Source organism: Hypomesus nipponensis, chromosome 14, assembly GCF_054491055.1.
Source record: "Hypomesus nipponensis isolate SF chromosome 14, ASM5449105v1, whole genome shotgun sequence".
In the NCBI taxonomy this organism is placed as follows: Eukaryota; Metazoa; Chordata; class Actinopteri; order Osmeriformes; family Osmeridae; genus Hypomesus; species Hypomesus nipponensis.
The window spans coordinates 1675188-1695673 of NC_140374.1; the positions used below are offsets into that span (position 1 = coordinate 1675188).

General features: G+C 44.5%; 2 protein-coding genes across 2 annotated transcripts in view; one reads left to right on the top strand and one right to left on the bottom strand.

Moving 5' to 3' along the window:
* Nucleotides 1–20486, bottom strand: part of immp2l (inner mitochondrial membrane peptidase subunit 2) — a 78856-nt gene that overhangs the window by 9687 nt on the left and 48683 nt on the right. The gene's annotated exons all lie outside the window — the stretch shown is intronic.
* lrrn3a (leucine rich repeat neuronal 3a) lies at nt 15302–18187 on the top strand. The gene has a single exon (XM_084673015.1). The coding sequence runs from the start codon at nt 15699–15701 to the stop codon at nt 17796–17798; it is 2100 nt and encodes a 699-aa protein (XP_084529141.1). The 5' UTR covers nt 15302–15698; the 3' UTR covers nt 17799–18187.

Consider the following 20486-nt stretch of genomic DNA (forward strand, 5'->3'; position numbering starts at 1 on the left):
AACGATCAAAACTAAAGAGGGCTTTCCTCAGCTTTGACACTTCCAACAGGATTTCAAGACATTTCTTTTAAGTGAGATAAGGTGTTTGTGTCACTGCAGGAGTGAAGTAGTGAGGTGTGTGTGTGAGAGAGAGCTTTGCAGATGAACAAAAGGTCATGCTACTCTATGTATGGTCCCTGTTCTTAGAAACCATCAACAACAATTTGCTTATCCACAACACTGTACTTTCCCTGCGATGAGTGATGATTTTCATTAGCTATGAAGGAAAGACTGCAGTATGATTTCGAAAGGGTAAAGATAAGGATTTCTTCTCTTCTCCTGTTCTATATCCCTTCTTTCTTTTCTGTATCTCTCCAACTCTAAAGCTTCCCAGCAGGTGAACGGAGACACCTCGGGGTGATTCAAACCGTGCTGCAGCAGAAGACTCCAGAAGAAACTCTTCTTTTTATGCTCGCAGTAAAACCCTGTCGAACTGCTGCTACGTTCACTTCATCAATTCCATAGTCGTAAATGTCATGCCAATGACTTCGTTCATGAGTGAATACATAAAAGACTAGTGTGTTAGCAGGCAGCCAGGGACAGTGGTAGCAATTTGTTGCTGCCAGGAGACAATGTTAATTTGATATTGACGATAGTCCGGTGAATCAACCACCGTGTCGTAAAGATGTGTTGGTTTTCTGTACGTTTCCTTTTCTGAGGCTACGATCAATAGTTTGACTGGCATAATAATTCTTGGGCTTCTTTCATATCCACTGGTTTGTGAAAGATGTCAGGATGTCAGGAGAGCAGAGAGCCAAACACACAGAGGGGTGCAGGCGGAACGACTCGAGCCAAATGAGGGACCTTTATACGAAGGCATTCAATAATGACCCTGAGAAACCGCAGTTTGTTAAACGTTGCCTTCAAACCCCGGGAGAATCAAACACAAACGCCAGTCTTAATAAGAAGCCACATCCATTCTGACTCCCTCCCTCCCTCTCTTTGACCCCCTCCCTCCCTCCCCCTCCCACACACACACACACAATGACTCCCTCCCTCCCTCCCACACAATGACTCCCTCCCTCTCTCCCCCTCTCTACTGCGTATACACACACATTTGTTCTGGCTCATCCCCTGCTCGTCCCACCCACCCACCCTCCCTCCCACCCACCCACCCACCCACCCACCCACCCACCCACCCACCTCTCTCTCTCTCTGCCTACAGCATACAGGGGATCATGACTGATTGACAGGCAGCTCAGCCAATCACACTCACCCGCAGCTCCAAGAACAGAGCCCGGGAGCTGAACAGTGATTGGCCTGTCTCAGGGGAGGCTTTATGCGTGCGCGCGCGCGTGTGTGTGTGTGTGTGGGCGTGTGTTTGTGAGTGTGTGTGTGTAGTTATTAATGGCGAAGGGGCAGGCAGCAGTGGGATAGAGTGATGGTTGATCAGCTGAGTGATCTGATCTCAAACTGCGTTGAAGAAGAGGAGGGAGAGACTGAGCGAGGCGCCCGCCCCACTGCACTGCTCCGCACCACGCATCTTTAGCAGGCACAGACACAACCAGGAGAGTCACACTTTACCTCCCTGACTTCCCCTCCTCCTCCTCAACCCTCTCTCTCTGCCTCCCTCTCTCTCTCTCTCTCTCTCTCTCTCTCTCTCACACACACACACACGCGCGTGCAGTGGAACAGGACCGGAGCAAGAGCTACCCATCTCTCCCTCTCTCTCGCTTGCTCTCTCCATCTCGCTCTCTCGTCCTCAGTATCGTGGCGAACGGGGAAAGAAGACGCACGTTCCTGGAAATACACGGGACAGGAGAGGCTGTGTGTCGCTGTTTGTCCGGACGGGCGCAGGACTGAGGGGCACTGCTGCAGCCATGCCAGGAATACCTGCTGCTCCGGGAGTCAGGGTGCTGGGACACATGGGTAAGAGTTAGGCGGCTCTTGTATCTGGTCTGTTCCTGTGGCTATGACTCATGTGTACTGTGTTGGAGGGCCGTGGGTGATGCTTTAGTGTGGCACTGCGGTAGTCCTTGAGCACAGCTTGGTGTGTGTGTGTGTGTGTGTGTGTGTGAGGAGTTAGCAGAAGGCACTGCCTGCGGTAATGTGGGAGGCTTGGCTGAGAGCGAGGCAAGGCTGTTCAAGACAGGGATTTTGTCGCAGGTTTGGATGAAACGGTGAAGGCTGCGGATGTTTGAGGGCCAGGGCTGCCTTGCATCTCCCAGGTCTCTCTCAGGGATGAGCTGTCGCTCACTGAAACTGACAGGGCGATCCGGCTGTTTGTAGCTTGAGAGGAAGAGAGGCAGTGTTATCTGAAGAAATGCTCTACAGGTTTCACTGGGAGAAAGACTACTGGTCTTGGAGGACAAAGAAAAAAAACTGTCAAGGTATGCAGTCCACCTGTAGCCTCGAGGTAAAAAATAAAAATCAAACAAAATACAAATGGATTGACAACAATAATAACAAAAAATTATGAATTCAACGAGGTTTAACAGAAGTAAAATAATTCCTATAGATCTTCGGTGAAAGCACGGCTGACAAATTGTGCATGGTCTCACCTGGTTCTGTTGTATGACTCAACAGTGAACAAACACGGGAGGAAAGTAATATTCTCCTTCCTGTTGGGAATGTAAGGATGAGTACAGACAGGTCAGTAGGAGCTGAGCATTGAAGGGTTGGGATGCAGGGAAGTCTCTCCAAACCAGAGGAACAGATATTCCCACCACTGCCTGCCTAATTTACCAGAACATGCTCCCTCCCCCTCTCCCTGTATCCCTCCCTCTCCTCATCACTGTGACTGTATTTAGGTCTTGTTCATAATTAACAACATCTCACACAGGCATATTCAGAGTGCAGACCTAGTTTAGCACTTAAACAAAATTTCTCAATGAGGTCAAACACAACGAGGGGAAATAACAGCACGTTCCTGGGGTAAATTACGCTACAGTTAACGTTCAATTTTTTATTGCCTGCAAAAATGCATAATATCGTGCTAAATCAGTGCCAGTAATGGAGAGTTTGAAAGAGGCATTGTCATTATTTCTCAAGGGTCCAACAACTAATACGTCAATTTCCTATTCTCACGGTTAAAATGATATTTTTGCGTCTCTCAGACAAAGATAGCAATGTAATGAGATGAATCAGTGTGTCTTGATTAAAAAGATGACCATTTTGCCTACGCTGCTTCACTACAAAGCAGTCAACAATTTATGCTTAGAAGAAACAGCAGCTCAAATTGGTCATGGACCAATAACTACAGTAGAATTTCAAAATACCTGCGAATCCACGCTCTGTAAAAGGCCGAGTTGACATGCAACGCTGAGAATACCAATGGCACAGCACACGCGACTCCAGGGCTGCTAAACAAAGATTGATTTGATACACTGGGGAAAACTCATCCCTGGCAGATATGTGCCGCTGCAACTCTTACCTGGGAATGATTGTGTGTTTTTCAGCACTGTAGAACCATGCAGGTTCTTCTACAAAAACGTTGTGAATAAAGTGTCATCTAAAACAGTTCCCGGTGAATGCGTGTCATAGCTACCTCTGCATCATTCTGTCTTGATTATAGTCTTAATTGTTCAAGGTTAACAAAAAAATTAAAATTAAATACGAGCACAAGTGCCCCCCATCCTTTAGCCTACAACACAGCAAACAACCCTGCCTGGCGTATACAGGCACCCCAGGAACATCATCAATCAATAGATAGGCCATGGTTACGGTTACGAGGTGCGCGTCTTCCAGAACAGTCAAAAGCCGGTGAGCGCGGTGGAGCGGGAGTGGGGTGCTAAGCCGGAGGGTTCTGACAGCTTAACATCGATCCCTAATTAATTGTTGACTTGCTGCTTATTTGCAGGCGGCGTGGAGCAGATGTAAGGGGAAGAGCTCCTCTCCAGATTTCATTATGGATGTGAGCCACACAGTGGGCCGTGCTAATGAATGTAGCCATACAGCTAACGCTAATGACAGGCACCGGGCTAGCATCACTAATGCAGGTTGTGTAGTTGCAGGGTGGGTGGCAGAGGACCCGAAAGTGGGTGGTAGGGCCGTGTCGCCGGTTCAATTGTGGGGAACACAAAGACGGTAGGGTCCCTGCTGAAAGCACACTTTTAGCTTAGACAGACTTAATGGTAAATCAATGAGGGGTGGATTGGGAGGGCTGGGAGAAGGGGGTAAGTTAGCTCACTCCATTTACCTCACCCCTACGAGGCCAACGTCACGGCGTGACCTCTTATGTAGTTAAGACTAGCATGTGACACAAGGCGGATAGGTGGTGAGAGAGTGAGTAAAACAAAAAGATGGGGAAGAGAAAAAGAGAGAGGTGAAGAGAGCGAGAGATAGAGGGAGGGAAAAGAGTGAGAGAGATACAAGGAGAGAGATAGAGAATCGATAATTCTCTTGGGGGATATAGGTGGTAAAGGTGGTTCTGAGACTGCTTAACACACTACAGCACAGCACAGGTGTTGACAGCTAGGTAGGCTAGTAAGCAGAAACATGCCGTATTTCACAAGTGAGTTGCGCGATGTTACTGTGACTATTGGTTCCTAAAAGACAACCTTCTTTTCACAGTCTTAGGGAAAGTGTTAGGGACAACAAACATTCTTAATACGTTTTTTGGGGGTCTGTATTTATGCAGCAGTATAAAAGTGTTGAGGAACATTTTATTTTCATTTAATTATTTCTTGAAGCATTTTTTATTTACTTTTTATTTATTTTTTATTTGTGCCTAATAGTTTTGCACAGTACTGTATCTTATATATAGACATTTGTAGTCTTTTTACATATATTGGATTTACGCATCTGTGGATGGGAACATAAGGCTATATTTTTCCACATTTAAGTAAATGCATGTAGGGGTTTCCTCTGCAAAGTGCAGCACTTAAGCCTTTCATAGCCACAGCAGGACGTGAATAACATTGGACACTCATAAAGGGATTGCATCGCAAGAAATGTAGCTGTCCAGGGTACATTAAGGCACAAATAAAACATCACTTTGTCCTCAGCAGGTCTTAAGTGGTCACAATATACACCTTCCATTTTGTTTGTCACGCTGGTAAACAAGCTCTCGTCCTATATCCAGCTCCCCGGCCTAGACGGAGGGATTCTTTAGGCTCGATTCGCAGAATCGACAAGGCTGGGGTCTTTCGGCTTTGTCACAATACCAGGATAATGTGACAGTGGTGTCATCTTCCATTCATCACGACTTCCACCAAACCCACCCAGCTAACCAGCAGACAGGCAGGCAGACAGACAGACAGACAGACAGACAGACAGACAGACAGGCAGGCAGGCAGGCAGGCAGGCAGGCAGGCAGGGTGGCTGCAAGCGTGGCAGGGACAGCCTGCTTTTCACTCTCAGCTGTTGAATTAAACATGGTGGAATGGGGCCACTTTATGAGACGTCTGGCACATTAGGAGAGGAGTAACATTAGGAGAGGAGGAACGTAAAAGACTCTCATAGGTTCGGCCATGTTACACCGTAGGAATGAACACACAAATATTTCATGTCTGGACCCTCTTAATCCATTTGGAGAATGTCAATATTCAGCACTTAAGAAAAAGTGCCCCCTGTTCGCACCGCTGTGGGGTTAAACTGAACGGAAATGGACAGATTTTCACCACTTTAGCTCGCGTGTCTGTTACTACAGGAGGACTACTACACGAAGTTAAACTAAATAATAAACTAAATACAGGTTTTTTTTTTTATGTTTAAGATGCAGAGGTAGCAGTGTGTCAGTTGAAGTGAACGGGACCCAACACACTATCTCCTAAGAGGTGGACAGCTTCTACAACCCAAATGAGTCTATGGAGGTCGCCTTTCCAGACTCCTTCACACAATGAGTAATTTTCTGATACCATAGACTCTGACTTTCCATGTTAAGACCCTGAGTAACCAAGCAAAGAAATATTACAGCAACAACAGATTCTAGTCCTTTCAAGTTGTATTATCCAACCGCAGCATTGAGTTAGAATTATACAGACTCAAATTGCAACTCCTGTGGCTAAATCACAAGTAAACAGAAATAACCATATAAAGTATAGCAGGTATTATAGAATAGGTATTGCAAAAAAACTAAAACGTGACGCTAAAGAGAGATAAACTTGAACTTTAACTGCAAAGCGGGATTTAAAAGTTTTGCTACATAACATATGTAGCAGAGAGTCCACAGACAAAGCATGGTACCATCCACACCTTCCCCTACCCCCGACAAGGGAAGGGTCCTTCCCCTTTTGTCCTTATCTCCCAGAGTAGGAGCTTCAAATTCCTGACCCAGCATGGGGTCAGGAACAGAGACCATGGTCTCACATTGTCAGAACAAAAGGAATTACTTGAAGGAACTTACTTGTGTGGACTTACAAACATTTTCTAAAGGACTACATGGCTCATGGACACTAATTCAAGGACAGTAGTCGATGTGTTAGAATGTGTTTGTCTCATTTACCTAGAACGTTGTTAATTGATGTTTGATTATAACTTCCCTTCAGGTATAGTTAAATCAGTCAATCTTGGTATCAAAATAATTGTATCATACTAACAAAACCAGTTATGAACGTTGTATTGTTATATTCTAAAGTTTGAGCATTCCATGGACATTTGAGATAATGGAACTCAAAACTATCAGCCACTTCACACCTCTGGGCAGGTCCCAGGACAACGCCCAGGTGGAAGTAACTGACCAATGAGAGAGGTCACCTTCACAGGGATGACCCCCTGTTCTTTGGGGTATTTAACCCCCAAACGTACAATCACCCCCGCTTGTTCGTAGGATAAACTTGTGGGTGAACGCGTCACTCTCTAACCTATTCCTCTTAACCTGCACCTTCACTGAGCGCCCGGAACTTTGACGAGAGATTCCGATTCTGTTCGTTGGACATAACGAACCATTTGACTCCGTTCTTCAAACCGACAAAAGTAACTGCGATTTGCAATATTTCTTACTTGTGACATATTGGCATGTTGTGATTGAATTGTTGATGTTTGATTGTATTCTACAAATGATTTGACTTAATCATCGTTAGGTCAGTTTCCATTGATCGTCCATTGTTACTATAAAAGCCTCTTCCTATCTCTACCTCTTCCTCAACTTCTCCCCTCCCCTCCACACGCGCTCTACGCAACCATTGTGTAGCGCGCTCTCATTAGAATTTAGGCCTACTGTACTGCTTTAGCCCAACTAACCCATAACTTGTCTGGTATGTGTTCACTATAATTACATTCTCTTAAATAAATCATTGTGTATAATACTCGCTTATCTCTCACGTTATATGATCTGCTCTACTTTCATAGAATTTACTACTTAAGATTAGACTGATTATTACGAGTGCTATTATTCGATACTATTAAACAAGGTTTCCTCTGTCCCTTTCACGAATCAGAGGTGGTGCCCCAAGAACTACTATACTTTATTAGAAATTAAGTATTACTAATCTTAAACGAGCAAACCACGCTACATACTGGAGCCCCGTGCGAGGCTTTGAAACAGATTAAAACGAGCGATTTATCACTGAGATTTTCCGTCTGAAACAGAACCCACCCTCCCACCCTTTTGGTTAAATAAACGTCCGTTGTATTTAACTATTCCCCAAATAGCTACAGTTTTAAACACTGTTTGAATACTGCGCTGTGTACTGACTACTGATTGAATTGGCTTTGTCGTGACAACTGAATGTTTGTGGTTGCTATCTAGCTTTGAGCTAGGATTGAGCGGAGGTACGCGCGTGCGCAGTGACACGGCGTCCCGTTTCATTTCATTTTGTAAATTTGAAGGCAGCGCTTCCAAGAGAAGGCATAAGAACCTTTTGACGGGTCGTAACCACTACTTATATTGGTACCATACACGCTTCTGAAGGTGTATCTTAGTAGTGTTTACTATTTTGGGTTAAGCGAATTAACCTTGCAACTGTTAAGTTGTTCCATGTCTCGTTAGGAAACAGACATGCGGTTTAGTCCTAAAGGACTTTTATGTTGAAAGACACTTCGCAGTTCTCTACTAAGCTATAGGCTTCAATATTGTTAAGCAATTGGCCATTGATTAACATAGCTTTTTAAATAAAGCTTCACTTTGTTTTGCTTGTAATTCAACATTAATGTAAACACTCAACTTTCTGGAATCAATAAAGTAACAGTAAAATAATTATTGAGACAGTGGACGCTGCTTATTTAAGGACTTTTATTGTTTGCTAAACCGGAAATAGTTACGCTTCGTCAGCAAAACTTGTAATTTGATTTCATTCCGCGCACTTAAAAGTGGAAAGTTGTCAGAATATCGGCGCTGTTGACCATCCTGAACTGTAATTCTATTTACCCCTCATCAGTACCAACTTTAACACAGTCACTAAATAATAATTAAACGTAAAGTGTATTATTTTTAGTTTGCCCACTATATCTGCGAGCAGTCCAAAAGGACTTTTGTTTCGAAGTAGCCAAACAACGCAGCCTACTGCCACAAATTGTTACACAATTCTTAAATTGATAAACCCTAGCTTTCGGAAAAGCTTCACTGTTTTACATTCAATTCGACATTAATGTAAAGCCTTGCCCAATTTAAAGCTACATCAAAGATGCAGCAGCAATTTGGTTCATTATCTGTGATTTGATCTGCCAGTTAACCTTAATATTAATTTTAATTTGAATATTAATTTCACTTTTGGATTGCTAATCTTTGAATATTAATTTCTGATTTTAATTAATATTATATAATTTTTTATTATTATTAATATTTTTTAATTTTTAATTTTTTTTTTACAAAAAAAAAAAAAAAACACTACAAACTAAAGTGCCTAAGAACTTTACCACAATAGCATTGTGCTAATAACCTCAATTAGCCAAATACATCCTTAGTTAACTAATCATGTCTCACCTCACGGAAGCTGAGAAATTGATGGCCTACCTATCAGAAAAAGAAAACCCCAAATATGTGGAAACTCTGACCGGTCTACCGTTTGAGGAGATCGCCAGGAAAACCCTGGAAGTAGTTGCAGAAAATGTGGGTCAAACATTGAGCAAGTCCCAAACCATCAAATGCTTATCCAGCCTCGGTCTCAACTATGCTGCCCAACTCAGGTTATCAATTGCGGATGTCAAAACACAATGGGCACAAGCTCTTCGAGATCAAGAAGATGCTCTCAAAGCGACAGAAAGTGAACGACAGCGCCGAGAACAATTGGAACAAAAAGCAAGCGACCTGGCTAGAGAACTGGAGAGTGCTAACACACAGCTAACGGAACAGGAAACACAACTGATACAACAGGAAATAATCCTCAAAGAGGCCCTCATAGCAAGAGAAACAGAACAAGATCGACGAGAACAAATAGAACAGGAAGCCAGCAGCCTAGCCGAAGAACTAGAAGACGCTAAGACTCAGCTAACGCAACAAGATAGCACCCTCAAAGATGCCCTCAAAGCGAAAGGAAAAGAAAAGGACAAACGAAAACGTCTGGAACAGGACAACAGAGGCCTAGTCGAAGAACTCGAAAAAGCTAAAGCACAGCTAACGCATCAGGTTTCAACCTTCAAAGATGCCCTCAAACTGACAGCTGAGGAACAGGAAACCAGCAACCTAGTCGAAAAACTGCAAAAAGTTAAAACAAAGCTAACTCAACGGAAAATAGCCCTCAAGGATGCCCTCAAGGCTGAAAAAAAGGAACGAGAACTACGAGAGACGCTGCAACGGGAAAGCGAGGAACTTGCTGAAGAACTAGAAAACCTGAAAGACGAAATGCAGGGGGTTCAGAAAAGCAAGGACGACACAGAATCACTACTGTCAAACACAGCTAGGGTATTGAATGAAACGAATGAAAGAATATCACAATACGAAGATTTAAAACAAGAGAACAACACTCTCCAAAAGAAGATCCAACGCCTGGACAATGATCTCAAATGTCTCACAGCGGCCCGTGAGACAATAAAGGACGAGTGGTATGAAACAAATAGGAAACTAATATCTACCACCCAAAAGCTAGATGCAGCGAATGCCAAAATCCATTCCACAGATGATATGAACACCGGCAGGAGACGGAGATTTGAAGATGCAGACCGGCTGAGCAGACAACGCGAGGACCAGGAATATGAGCATCAATTCCAACCTGAACAAGGCCTTGACAGCATAGCCCCAGACAGATGGGATGATGGTGAAGACTCACGCTCAACCCATCAGCAAAATCCAAGAAAGTGGCAAGAATCAAAACCGGCAGTATCCCTTGATCTGCTCTCGAAAGTAAGCAGGCACATTGAAAAGTTCGATCCAGAAAATCCCACTCAGAGCATTGAAATGTATCTGGACCAACTAAACTATAATCTGAAACGCCTGCCGACAGCTACAGACGCGGACAAGCTGTACCTACTGAAAAACACTTCTTCCAGCTCAATCAGAGCCCTGCTTGACAGGCAACCAGAAGGAGAACGCGACAGCTACGACATGGCTTGCCGTACCCTCAAAGCGTGGCACTCAGAGACTAAAAGCTCTGGCTGCACTACCGCCATGCACACAAGACAAAAAACTAACGAAAACCCCAAAATATTCTATGAGAGGTTCCGGAAAGCTTTCTTTACAACAGAGAATCAACCCGGAGGAGAAGAAACTCCCATGTTCAAATCAATGTTTATAAACAACCTTTCCCAAGCCATACGACCCTTTATGATGACCTTCGCGGACCAGGAAACCATGACGGCTCTGCAAATAAGGGACATGGCATATAAATCCTGGGCGAACAACAACCGACCTCAGGAACCAAATGTCTATGTGGTGGAATCAAATTCACACCTACAACTAGAAGGAAGAGAACTCCAAAAACCCTACGAACACAGACCTGCCTACACGCAACACTCCTATAATGCACAAGACCACTCAACAACACCCGAACAATATCAAAGCAATTACAACAGACAACCCAATAACAACTACGACAACAAACAACACCCCCATCAGGCACAAAACTATTCAAACAAACGCCAAGAGTACCAACAAAAACAAGATAAACGTGACAAGGACATGGAAATCATAAAGAAAACCCTAACTGCCTTAGTTAGGAACATGGAAAGCGCAAACCAGAAAGAAGAATCGAAATCGGCATGACTAGAAGGCCCCAACGCGAATAACACACCTCAAGTGCCCCTCATTGGATGGGAAAAAGGAAAGAGGACCCAAAAACAGCACAAACCCACAAGAAGACAACCTCCAGAAACAACACACAAACAAGCGCCACAGTTACACACATTTCTGGGTAAGCTCTCCAGAAAAGGAAGAGCTCACCGAAGCTATGTCCCCGTCACACTTGAAAATGAAGTACCCTGTGAAGGATTGCTGGACACGGGTGCAGAAATCTGCCTTATTGCACCCACCTTGGCCGCCCAGCTGAAAGGAATAGCCAGGTCAAACAGAAGATGGATTACAAGTGAAAATAGTGAGTTTAACATCACAGGCTTCACCCAAAACAAAGCTCCAGTCACAGAAACACTCTACTTGAAGCTAACGTTCGGGGAAATGTCCCTAATCCACCCCGTACATGTTTCTCCGCTTGAGACCGAAAAACTGCTGATTGGACACGATCTACTCAACAGACTGGAACCCCTCATTGACTTCAAACGAAACCAGATGTGGACCAACGTCAAGAAGCCCTATCCACTGCCTCACCCTGAAGTCCACAACACAGTCTTCACAGTGGAAGGGGGGGACATCCTACGTCTGACCCACATCTATCAGAAGAGGACCCGATCCATGGGTTAGATGGCCACTCCAGACCGCCCCAGAGCTACGCCACTCACCCATTGAGACAAAAGGTTCGAAGAGAATCAGCAAAACGCCATGACCGACGGGTACCAGCAGAAACCCACCTACGACGAGAAGCGTCACAGGTCCAAAAGAAGTCACATGATGCAAACTGGATGAGAGCGCAGAAAGTAGGAAGACCTACTATGGCCGATAAGCATCCCAGAAGAAGCACCCCAGCGGTGACAAGGTGGCACAAACCCCGGAAGAAACCACCACTACTCGCGGACAACAAGCCATGCACAGAGCCCTGGCCTGGCTTTATACCAGCAACCTGACCCTGTCAAACTGCTGAGGAAACAAGTGCACAACAGGTGCCTTGCCCAAGTGCCTCAAAGTTCACAAAACTAACCTTCCCTTAAACCAAAACAATAGCCAAATACCGTCACAAGACAAATATGGCTCCACCAATTTACCAAAAATAAATAAATCGGTACCAGACACCCAACATGACTGACCACAATAATATGCTACAATGCCTCATGAGCAAACTACCCTGGCCCCTTACAAATACGACTATGACTCCAGGAAGTCAAAGCCCACTCCCACTTTATTATTTTGTATTTCTATTTTTATTTTTTTTATTTCTTTCTCCTTTCTTTTTCTCTTTCTTTCCTTTCAATTTTTGGCATAGGACCTTAACCTAGAGAAACTTATTAATAGGACCTAAGTTAGCCCCATTGATTCCTGCCTTGTTTAGAGTCCACTCATGCCAATGTGTCCAGTAGAAATGCTATCGTACTGTCGTGTTTGTCTTTTCTCTGCTCTTCTTACGTGCCAACAGCCCAACGACGTCGAGTCATCGGACGTTGCCAGCAGGGGGATATGTAGCAGAGAGTCCACAGACAAAGCATGGTACCATCCACACCTTCCCCTACCCCCGACAAGGGAAGGGTCCTTCCCCTTTTGTCCTTATCTCCCAGAGTAGGAGCTTCAAATTCCTGACCCAGCATGGGGTCAGGAACAGAGACCATGGTCTCACATTGTCAGAACAAAAGGAATTACTTGAAGGAACTTACTTGTGTGGACTTACAAACATTTTCTAAAGGACTACATGGCTCATGGACACTAATTCAAGGACAGTAGTCGATGTGTTAGAATGTGTTTGTCTCATTTACCTAGAACGTTGTTAATTGATGTTTGATTATAACTTCCCTTCAGGTATAGTTAAATCAGTCAATCTTGGTATCAAAATAATTGTATCATACTAACAAAACCAGTTATGAACGTTGTATTGTTATATTCTAAAGTTTGAGCATTCCATGGACATTTGAGATAATGGAACTCAAAACTATCAGCCACTTCACACCTCTGGGCAGGTCCCAGGACAACGCCCAGGTGGAAGTAACTGACCAATGAGAGAGGTCACCTTCACAGGGATGACCCCCTGTTCTTTGGGGTATTTAACCCCCAAACGTACAATCACCCCCGCTTGTTCGTAGGATAAACTTGTGGGTGAACGCGTCACTCTCTAACCTATTCCTCTTAACCTGCACCTTCACTGAGCGCCCGGAACTTTGACGAGAGATTCCGATTCTGTTCGTTGGACATAACGAACCATTTGACTCCGTTCTTCAAACCGACAAAAGTAACTGCGATTTGCAATATTTCTTACTTGTGACATATTGGCATGTTGTGATTGAATTGTTGATGTTTGATTGTATTCTACAAATGATTTGACTTAATCATCGTTAGGTCAGTTTCCATTGATCGTCCATTGTTACTATAAAAGCCTCTTCCTATCTCTACCTCTTCCTCAACTTCTCCCCTCCCCTCCACACGCGCTCTACGCAACCATTGTGTAGCGCGCTCTCATTAGAATTTAGGCCTACTGTACTGCTTTAGCCCAACTAACCCATAACTTGTCTGGTATGTGTTCACTATAATTACATTCTCTTAAATAAATCATTGTGTATAATACTCGCTTATCTCTCACGTTATATGATCTGCTCTACTTTCATAGAATTTACTACTTAAGATTAGACTGATTATTACGAGTGCTATTATTCGATACTATTAAACAAGGTTTCCTCTGTCCCTTTCACGAATCAGAGGTGGTGCCCCAAGAACTACTATACTTTATTAGAAATTAAGTATTACTAATCTTAAACGAGCAAACCACGCTACACATATCTAACCGTTTCTACATACATTCTACAGCATTCCCCTGACAGCAGATAAATCAACTTTATTTACAACTTGTTGGTTGAAAATACCTCCACTCGAATATCCATTTGATCTAATAGTGTGCAGACAAGATGCGAGTCAAGTCACTGCTTGGGTCCCAGCGTTAAGTAATAAAAGGAAAATGAGCATAAGTGTCGTGAAAGCAAACAGAAGAAATTAAATCAACTTGTGTGAGCCTCCTGGGAGTTGACTAAACCCAGGGAAAAGCATCTTCAGTATTTACCATTCAATCTATTTCTCTTCATTAACATGCACATTCTTTTTCCATACATCCTGTATATTGTTGTCATTTTCATGAATAAAACACTTTTACATACATGCACAGTTCCACCAGGGCAATGATTATGCATCCCCCCTCCCAGTTTTAATGGTTTACACGTACCACCCTGAATACTGGGGACCTGGCAATGATGAATGCAAACAATACCAAGCACTGCATCAAGAGTGTCACACTCTCACACATGCTAATAACAACCGTAAATTAACATAACAAATACTTTGCTCTTCGGCTCGTTTTTAAAGGAGGTGTAGATGGAATGTCTTAAAGCTGGACCACAGATATTTAAGGGGAAAACCAGCAAAGAAAAAACAAGGAAGAACACAAATAAAAATGATTTTTGACAACTTGATTCCACCTGTGCATCTTGACTGGCTGCTGTTGGCCGGCTCTGTCATAACCAGTATCCATCACAAGCCTGCTCTGATAGCCTTGCCGACAGATTCATCTACCATCCAACACACAGCCGTACCTTCTGCACTCTGGGTCACGTATTAATAGAAATATCAATATGAGCAGACGACAAGCACACCTGACAAGGAACCTCTTCGCCTGTGTGAATCTTGAATCCAGTTGCATGTCCGTTATGTTGGGCGGCTGTAGAGTCACAACTAAACACCTGTAGCGAGTTGCAGAGATATTTTTGTGGCGATTCAAAAATCTCTTGAGGTGGCGTGATTCCTTGATGGTTCTCTTCAGTAAAGACTTGGGGTCTCAAGTTTGTTGATTATGAGGTCTGGGGCACCACTGAAAGGGGCCTCTGGTGTTTTAGCTTTTCTAAACTTGCTATTCTGACTCGTTTTGTCTCGTTCCATTCTGGGATGCTGCCAGTTTTATTTTACTGCATAAAATGAGAAGCGCTGTCAAACTAATTCAAACACACTTTCTAAGACTCTTTCCTTTCAGTAATTTTAAATGACTCAAAGTGTAATTATTAGTCACAAACCTGCCAAATAATATACATGAGGTCAAGTCAATCATAACTCATGACGCTGATAAGGAGGGGAAAGCCATAAAATGAAATGAACATGAATGGAGCTCAATATTCCTAAAAGCCAATATTCCTGTGTTTCTCAATAACCCCAGGTTGTACTGAATGTCTTTCTTTTCTTTTTCTCATCTCTTTTTCCAGATGAAAATTGACAGCGTTGACAGTGACTAATAACGATGGAAGACAAAGTGACTCATCTCCAGATGAAGACAGATCATTTCTTCTTTCCCAAAGTCCACAGACCTTCTCCCTGAAGGACACAGTGACCTTCACTTTCCAGCTTGCATGACAACCTGGCACAGGCTAAATTAAAAGGTTGCTGCTGGTTGCCAAGGACGGCAAGACAACAGGGCCAAATCTTTAGGGACCAGCCGTCAGCAGAAATCCACTCTGTCTCTCAGCAGTAACAAATGAACCTTTATTTGTGAAGTTAACAGTGCTAACAGCAGACTCCATAAGGACCAATTACTAGCAGAAGGGAATAGGGGGCCAAGATGAAGGAGACAGCGTTTGTGGTTTGTTTGTTAGCCGAGCTAGCTCTGACTGCCTTTGTTTTGGCCTCTAAGGAGGATGCTCATTGCCCTGATTTGTGTCGATGTGAGACACGACCCTGGTTCTCGCCCAGGTCTATGTACACAGAGGCTCCCACAGTGGACTGTAATGACTTGGGCCTTGCAACGTTGCCAGGTAAACTGCCATCCGATACACAGGTACTGTTGTTACAGACCAACAACATCATCAATGTGGAAGAACCCTTGGATTACCTGGTCAACATCACAGAGATCGATTTGTCCCAGAACAACATTTCGTCCCTGAGCAGCATCCGTCTGGGGCTTCTTCCCCAGCTGCTGTCGCTGCACATGGAGGAGAACTACGTCCAGACCCTGTCGGACAGCTGCATCCCTTCCCTGCCCAACCTCCAGGAGTTCTACATCAACCACAACCGGATCTCCTCCATCAGTCCCAGGGCCTTCCAAGGGTTAGGGAGACTTCTACGCCTGCATCTGAACTCCAACCGACTGACGGCCATCAACATGGAGTGGTTCCAGCCTCTTCGCACCCTGGAGATCCTCATGATCGGAGAGAACCCTGTTCTCCAGCTATCTGACATGAACTTTAAGCCTCTGGTCAACCTCCGTAGCTTGGTTCTCGCCAGGATGAATCTGTCAGAGATCCCGGACGACACTCTGGTGGGCCTCGACAACTTGGAGAGCATCTCCTTCTTTGACAACTTGTTTGAAAATGTTCCACGGGCCGCCCTAAAACGGGCAGAAAACCTGAAGTTTCTGGATCTAAACAAGAACCCGATCGAGCGGATTCAGAAGGGGGACTTTGCGGACATGACCCACCTCAAGGAGCTGGGCGTCAACAGCATGCCGGAGCTGGTGTGCATCGACGGTTTCGCCCTGAGCAACTTACCCGAACTAACCAAGATCGAGGCCACCAACAACCCCAAGCTGTCCTACATCCACCCAGACGCCTTCTACAAGTTGCCCCGGCTGGAGACGCTGATGCTGAACAGCAACGCCCTTAGCGCCCTGCACCACAGGGCCGTGGAGTCCCTGCCAAACCTGCGGGAGGTGAGCCTGCACAGCAACCCCATCCGCTGCGACTGCGTCGTCCGCTGGATCAACATGAACAGGACTGAAGTCCGTTTCATGGAGCCTGACTCGCTGTTCTGTGCAGAGCCCCCAGAGTACCAGGGCCAGCGCGTCCGACAGGTGCACTTCAGGGAGATGACGGAGATCTGCCTTCCGCTCATCTCGTCCGGAAGCCTTCCGGATCGAATGGCCATCAGGAAAGGGGGCCAGGTGAAGCTGCACTGCAGGGCGTTTGGAGAACCGGAGCCCGAAATCTACTGGGTCACACCGACTGGGCTCAGGGTGCTGCCCAACGGTGTGTCTGATAAGTACTACATGCACCCAGAGGGGACCTTCGACATCTACGATGCTGGTGCCCATGAGGCGGGCCTGTACACCTGCGTCGCTTACAATCTTGTCGGTGCAGACCTGAAATCCGTCTTGGTTGTGGTGGACGGATACTTTCCCAAACCTTCAAACCAGTCTTTACAGTTGGACACCACGTCCGTGCAGCCTCGTTCTGTTTTACTGTCCTGGAAAAACCCTGGTGGTTTTGTTTCTAATATAAAGTGGTACATGACCGCCCACGTTAACCACCCCTCCATGGCGTTTACCGCCAGGGTTCCTTCTGATGTGAAAGAGTACCGGCTGGCTCACTTGAGACCCTCCACCCAGTACAGGGTGTGTGTGGAGGTGACGAGCAAACAGCTGGGAGGCTACAGGGACTGTGTCAATGTCACCACTAAAGGACTGGAAGTCCCTGTTGACAGCAGTGAGAACTGGGACACCATAGTGATGAGTGTCTGTGCTGTGCTTTTCGTGGTGGTCGCCGTGGCTTGTTCTGTCATCTACACATCTCTGAGTAGCCAGTTCTTTTACAGCAAGTTGATAGAAGATCAGTCTGAGTCCCTGCTGGGTCCTAATGATGGTTCATCTTCCTCTCTCTCAGGACTGTGTGTTTCTGGTGTCAAGGTTAGGGCAACGGTCGTAGACTTTCCAGACCATTCCATGTGAGCAACAACCTTGGTCATGGAAATGAATGCACTGGATTAGGACATTATGGAAGAGAGATGGACACAAGTATTTGATTTATGTGCCCTCTCTTCGAGACATTTGAAAGGACACCTGATCGGTGAATTTGACAGGGTGGGTTCCGGTAGGGTTCATGCATAACTATGTAACCAGCTAAAACCAGACTAAAGACTATTTTATAATACAAAATGTGTGTCATTGCAGCAGATCTTTCACAGTATCTAAATTGATATACGTGGCAACTGGTCATTCATGCGGTGCGACTGGAATAAAGCACAGCACAAAGACTATTTTGTCTCTGTTCTTCAACCGTGGTTTATAACCCTAACCCTAAGTGGTTTATAACCGCTTGTGGAGATGTCTGTGTTGGTCACGAGGAAACATATACATGCTGTGTAACATTAAAGGGCCATACGTAACATAATTCTACTTGTAGAGTTTATAAAAATGGGAAAACTTGTTAGAATAGTATATAATAACAAGGACTATGATGTTAAACATTTTATGATCAAATACACTTTCATAAAAAAAAAAAAATGTATGCTGTCTTTTAACTGAAAGGAAAATGTTTTTTCTCACATTGAGTCGCCATATTGTCTGAAAAGCAGCTTGGCAGTAGAAAGATGAATATGGAACTGTACTGCTTTCAAAAAAGGACTTCGACCCTAGCTGTAAAATCCAGTTGTCCCCAAAAAACTAAATGTTAGAAATTCATAAATTCAAAAACCATAAATCTTTCTATATCACTGCCTAACCATACAAGAGGACAACTGTGTGTTGTGGACAAACACAATTACTGGGACTGCCCTTGAAGGCGGATATTTTAACATTGTTACCAAAATGCAATCTCAAGCAGGATGACGTGTTTTGCCAATCAGGGGGAAGGAGTGTGTAAGTGAGTGAGTGTGTGCGTGTGTGCTTACGTGCATTAACACTGTACGTGTGAGGGCATGGCATCGGAGACCCTATTGACTTAGAATTGTATTATATTCTCCTTCATTAAAAATCCAATATGGATTCCTAACACAAACCTCACTGAGGTGATGAATCGGCTTCACATTCGGACTGATGGGGGGCATTTATCAGGAGGACTGAACCATATATCAACAGAGTTTCAGCACCTTGGACAGGGCTTTTAGAGTGTGGCCATTTGTCACCGTCAAGGGAGCTAAAATATGACCCATTAGAGCACAGGTAGTGAGTGGGTCAGCAAGAACGTGTTGCCGGAACGTTCCCTCTCCATCCGTGACCCTGGCGAGACACGGGTGCCGTTGCAGGAACAGCTCAGCAACTTTTTGGCTCGTTTGTTAAACACTTCCCATCGAACCAGGAGAGGAAGGAGACAAATGGAGCGGAGAATGAGGACAAAGTGCTGGAAGTCACATGACGGCTGACGCCCTGAACATCTGTCCTGCTGATGTTATTGATGTGTCATATTTTTGGGTACCGGGCAAGATGGCTGGTTAGGTATTGTCCCTAGAGACATAGCCTCCTGTGGTGTGCCCAGTGTTTGCTGGGTAATCAGGATCCAAGTTTCACTTGAACGAGTGGATTTCCTGGAAAACAGGCCGGCCCTTTGAGGCGTCATCACACAGACTCGATCATCCCCTGTCTACACAGTTTGAACTCCATTTTGCTCCTCCTGACAAGGGAAAACTTTGCCTCAGGATAGAATCCACTCGGGGAAACAAAATGATAATAATAGACACATCTTATAAATGTTTCACCCATGCAAACACTTTCCAATACAAGGCCAATGGCAAATTGCTGCTCTCAGTTATTAATTTGGCGCTATCTAGGGGCATGAAATCTGGTTTGAAAACAAGATAAATCAGTTCTAAATAGTCCGAGGTTGTGTTCTCCTACAGACAGGCAGACTCAGGGAGCATCGTAACAGTACACCTCTCACACACGGGGATACAAGACACAGGGCAGCCAAGGAATAGAATTCACATCATTTCAGGGTGTGTGTGTGGTGTGCTTAATCACAGCAGTGTTGATTGGTAACCGTCTACACCCACACACAGAACTCATATGAACAAACAGTTAACAGACACTCAGTACACCCACACAATCAACTTCCTGATCATTTGCTCACTGATGTACCATGCGCTTTGTCATTAATATTGTGCAAGGCAGATAGGCAGCACATGATGAACTGATTAGCCAGGTCCAGGGAGAATGTGGAAATTAGCTCACAGTTTGCATCCATACAAAACCATTTAGTCATTCTTTTCATGGATCTCCAAAGTTAGTATTTGGTTGCTTGCACATTTTGCAACTAGAATACAATCATTTAAAGTGACAGACTTTGTCGCAAAGGGATTTTGAAACTGCTAGGCAACATTATTTAGGAAGCTAGAGTATGGTTAGCATTCCAAACATGAAGTCCTATTTCCATTCAAATCTTTTCCACAATCACTTGAGAATAACAAAATACAAAAGAGACCAATATACTGTAGTGTAGGACGGTCTCCTTAATACTTGCTTGAGCATCTTGAGAGCCATATACTCAGTGCTTCATAACAATATAAAATTTTATTCTAAAGAATATTCCGGAACAGACAGACACCTGGTTAGCTCACACAATGCAGGCATTCCACACCCCCAGATCCCTTCCAGCTGCAAGGTATCTATGCCCTTCTCTCCCTTTATAGATCTGTACTATTA

Coding starts and splice junctions, on each gene's coding strand:
- lrrn3a (XM_084673015.1), top strand. CDS start 15,699: ATGAAGGAGACAGCGTTTGTGGTTTGTTTGTTAGCCGAGCTAGCTCTG.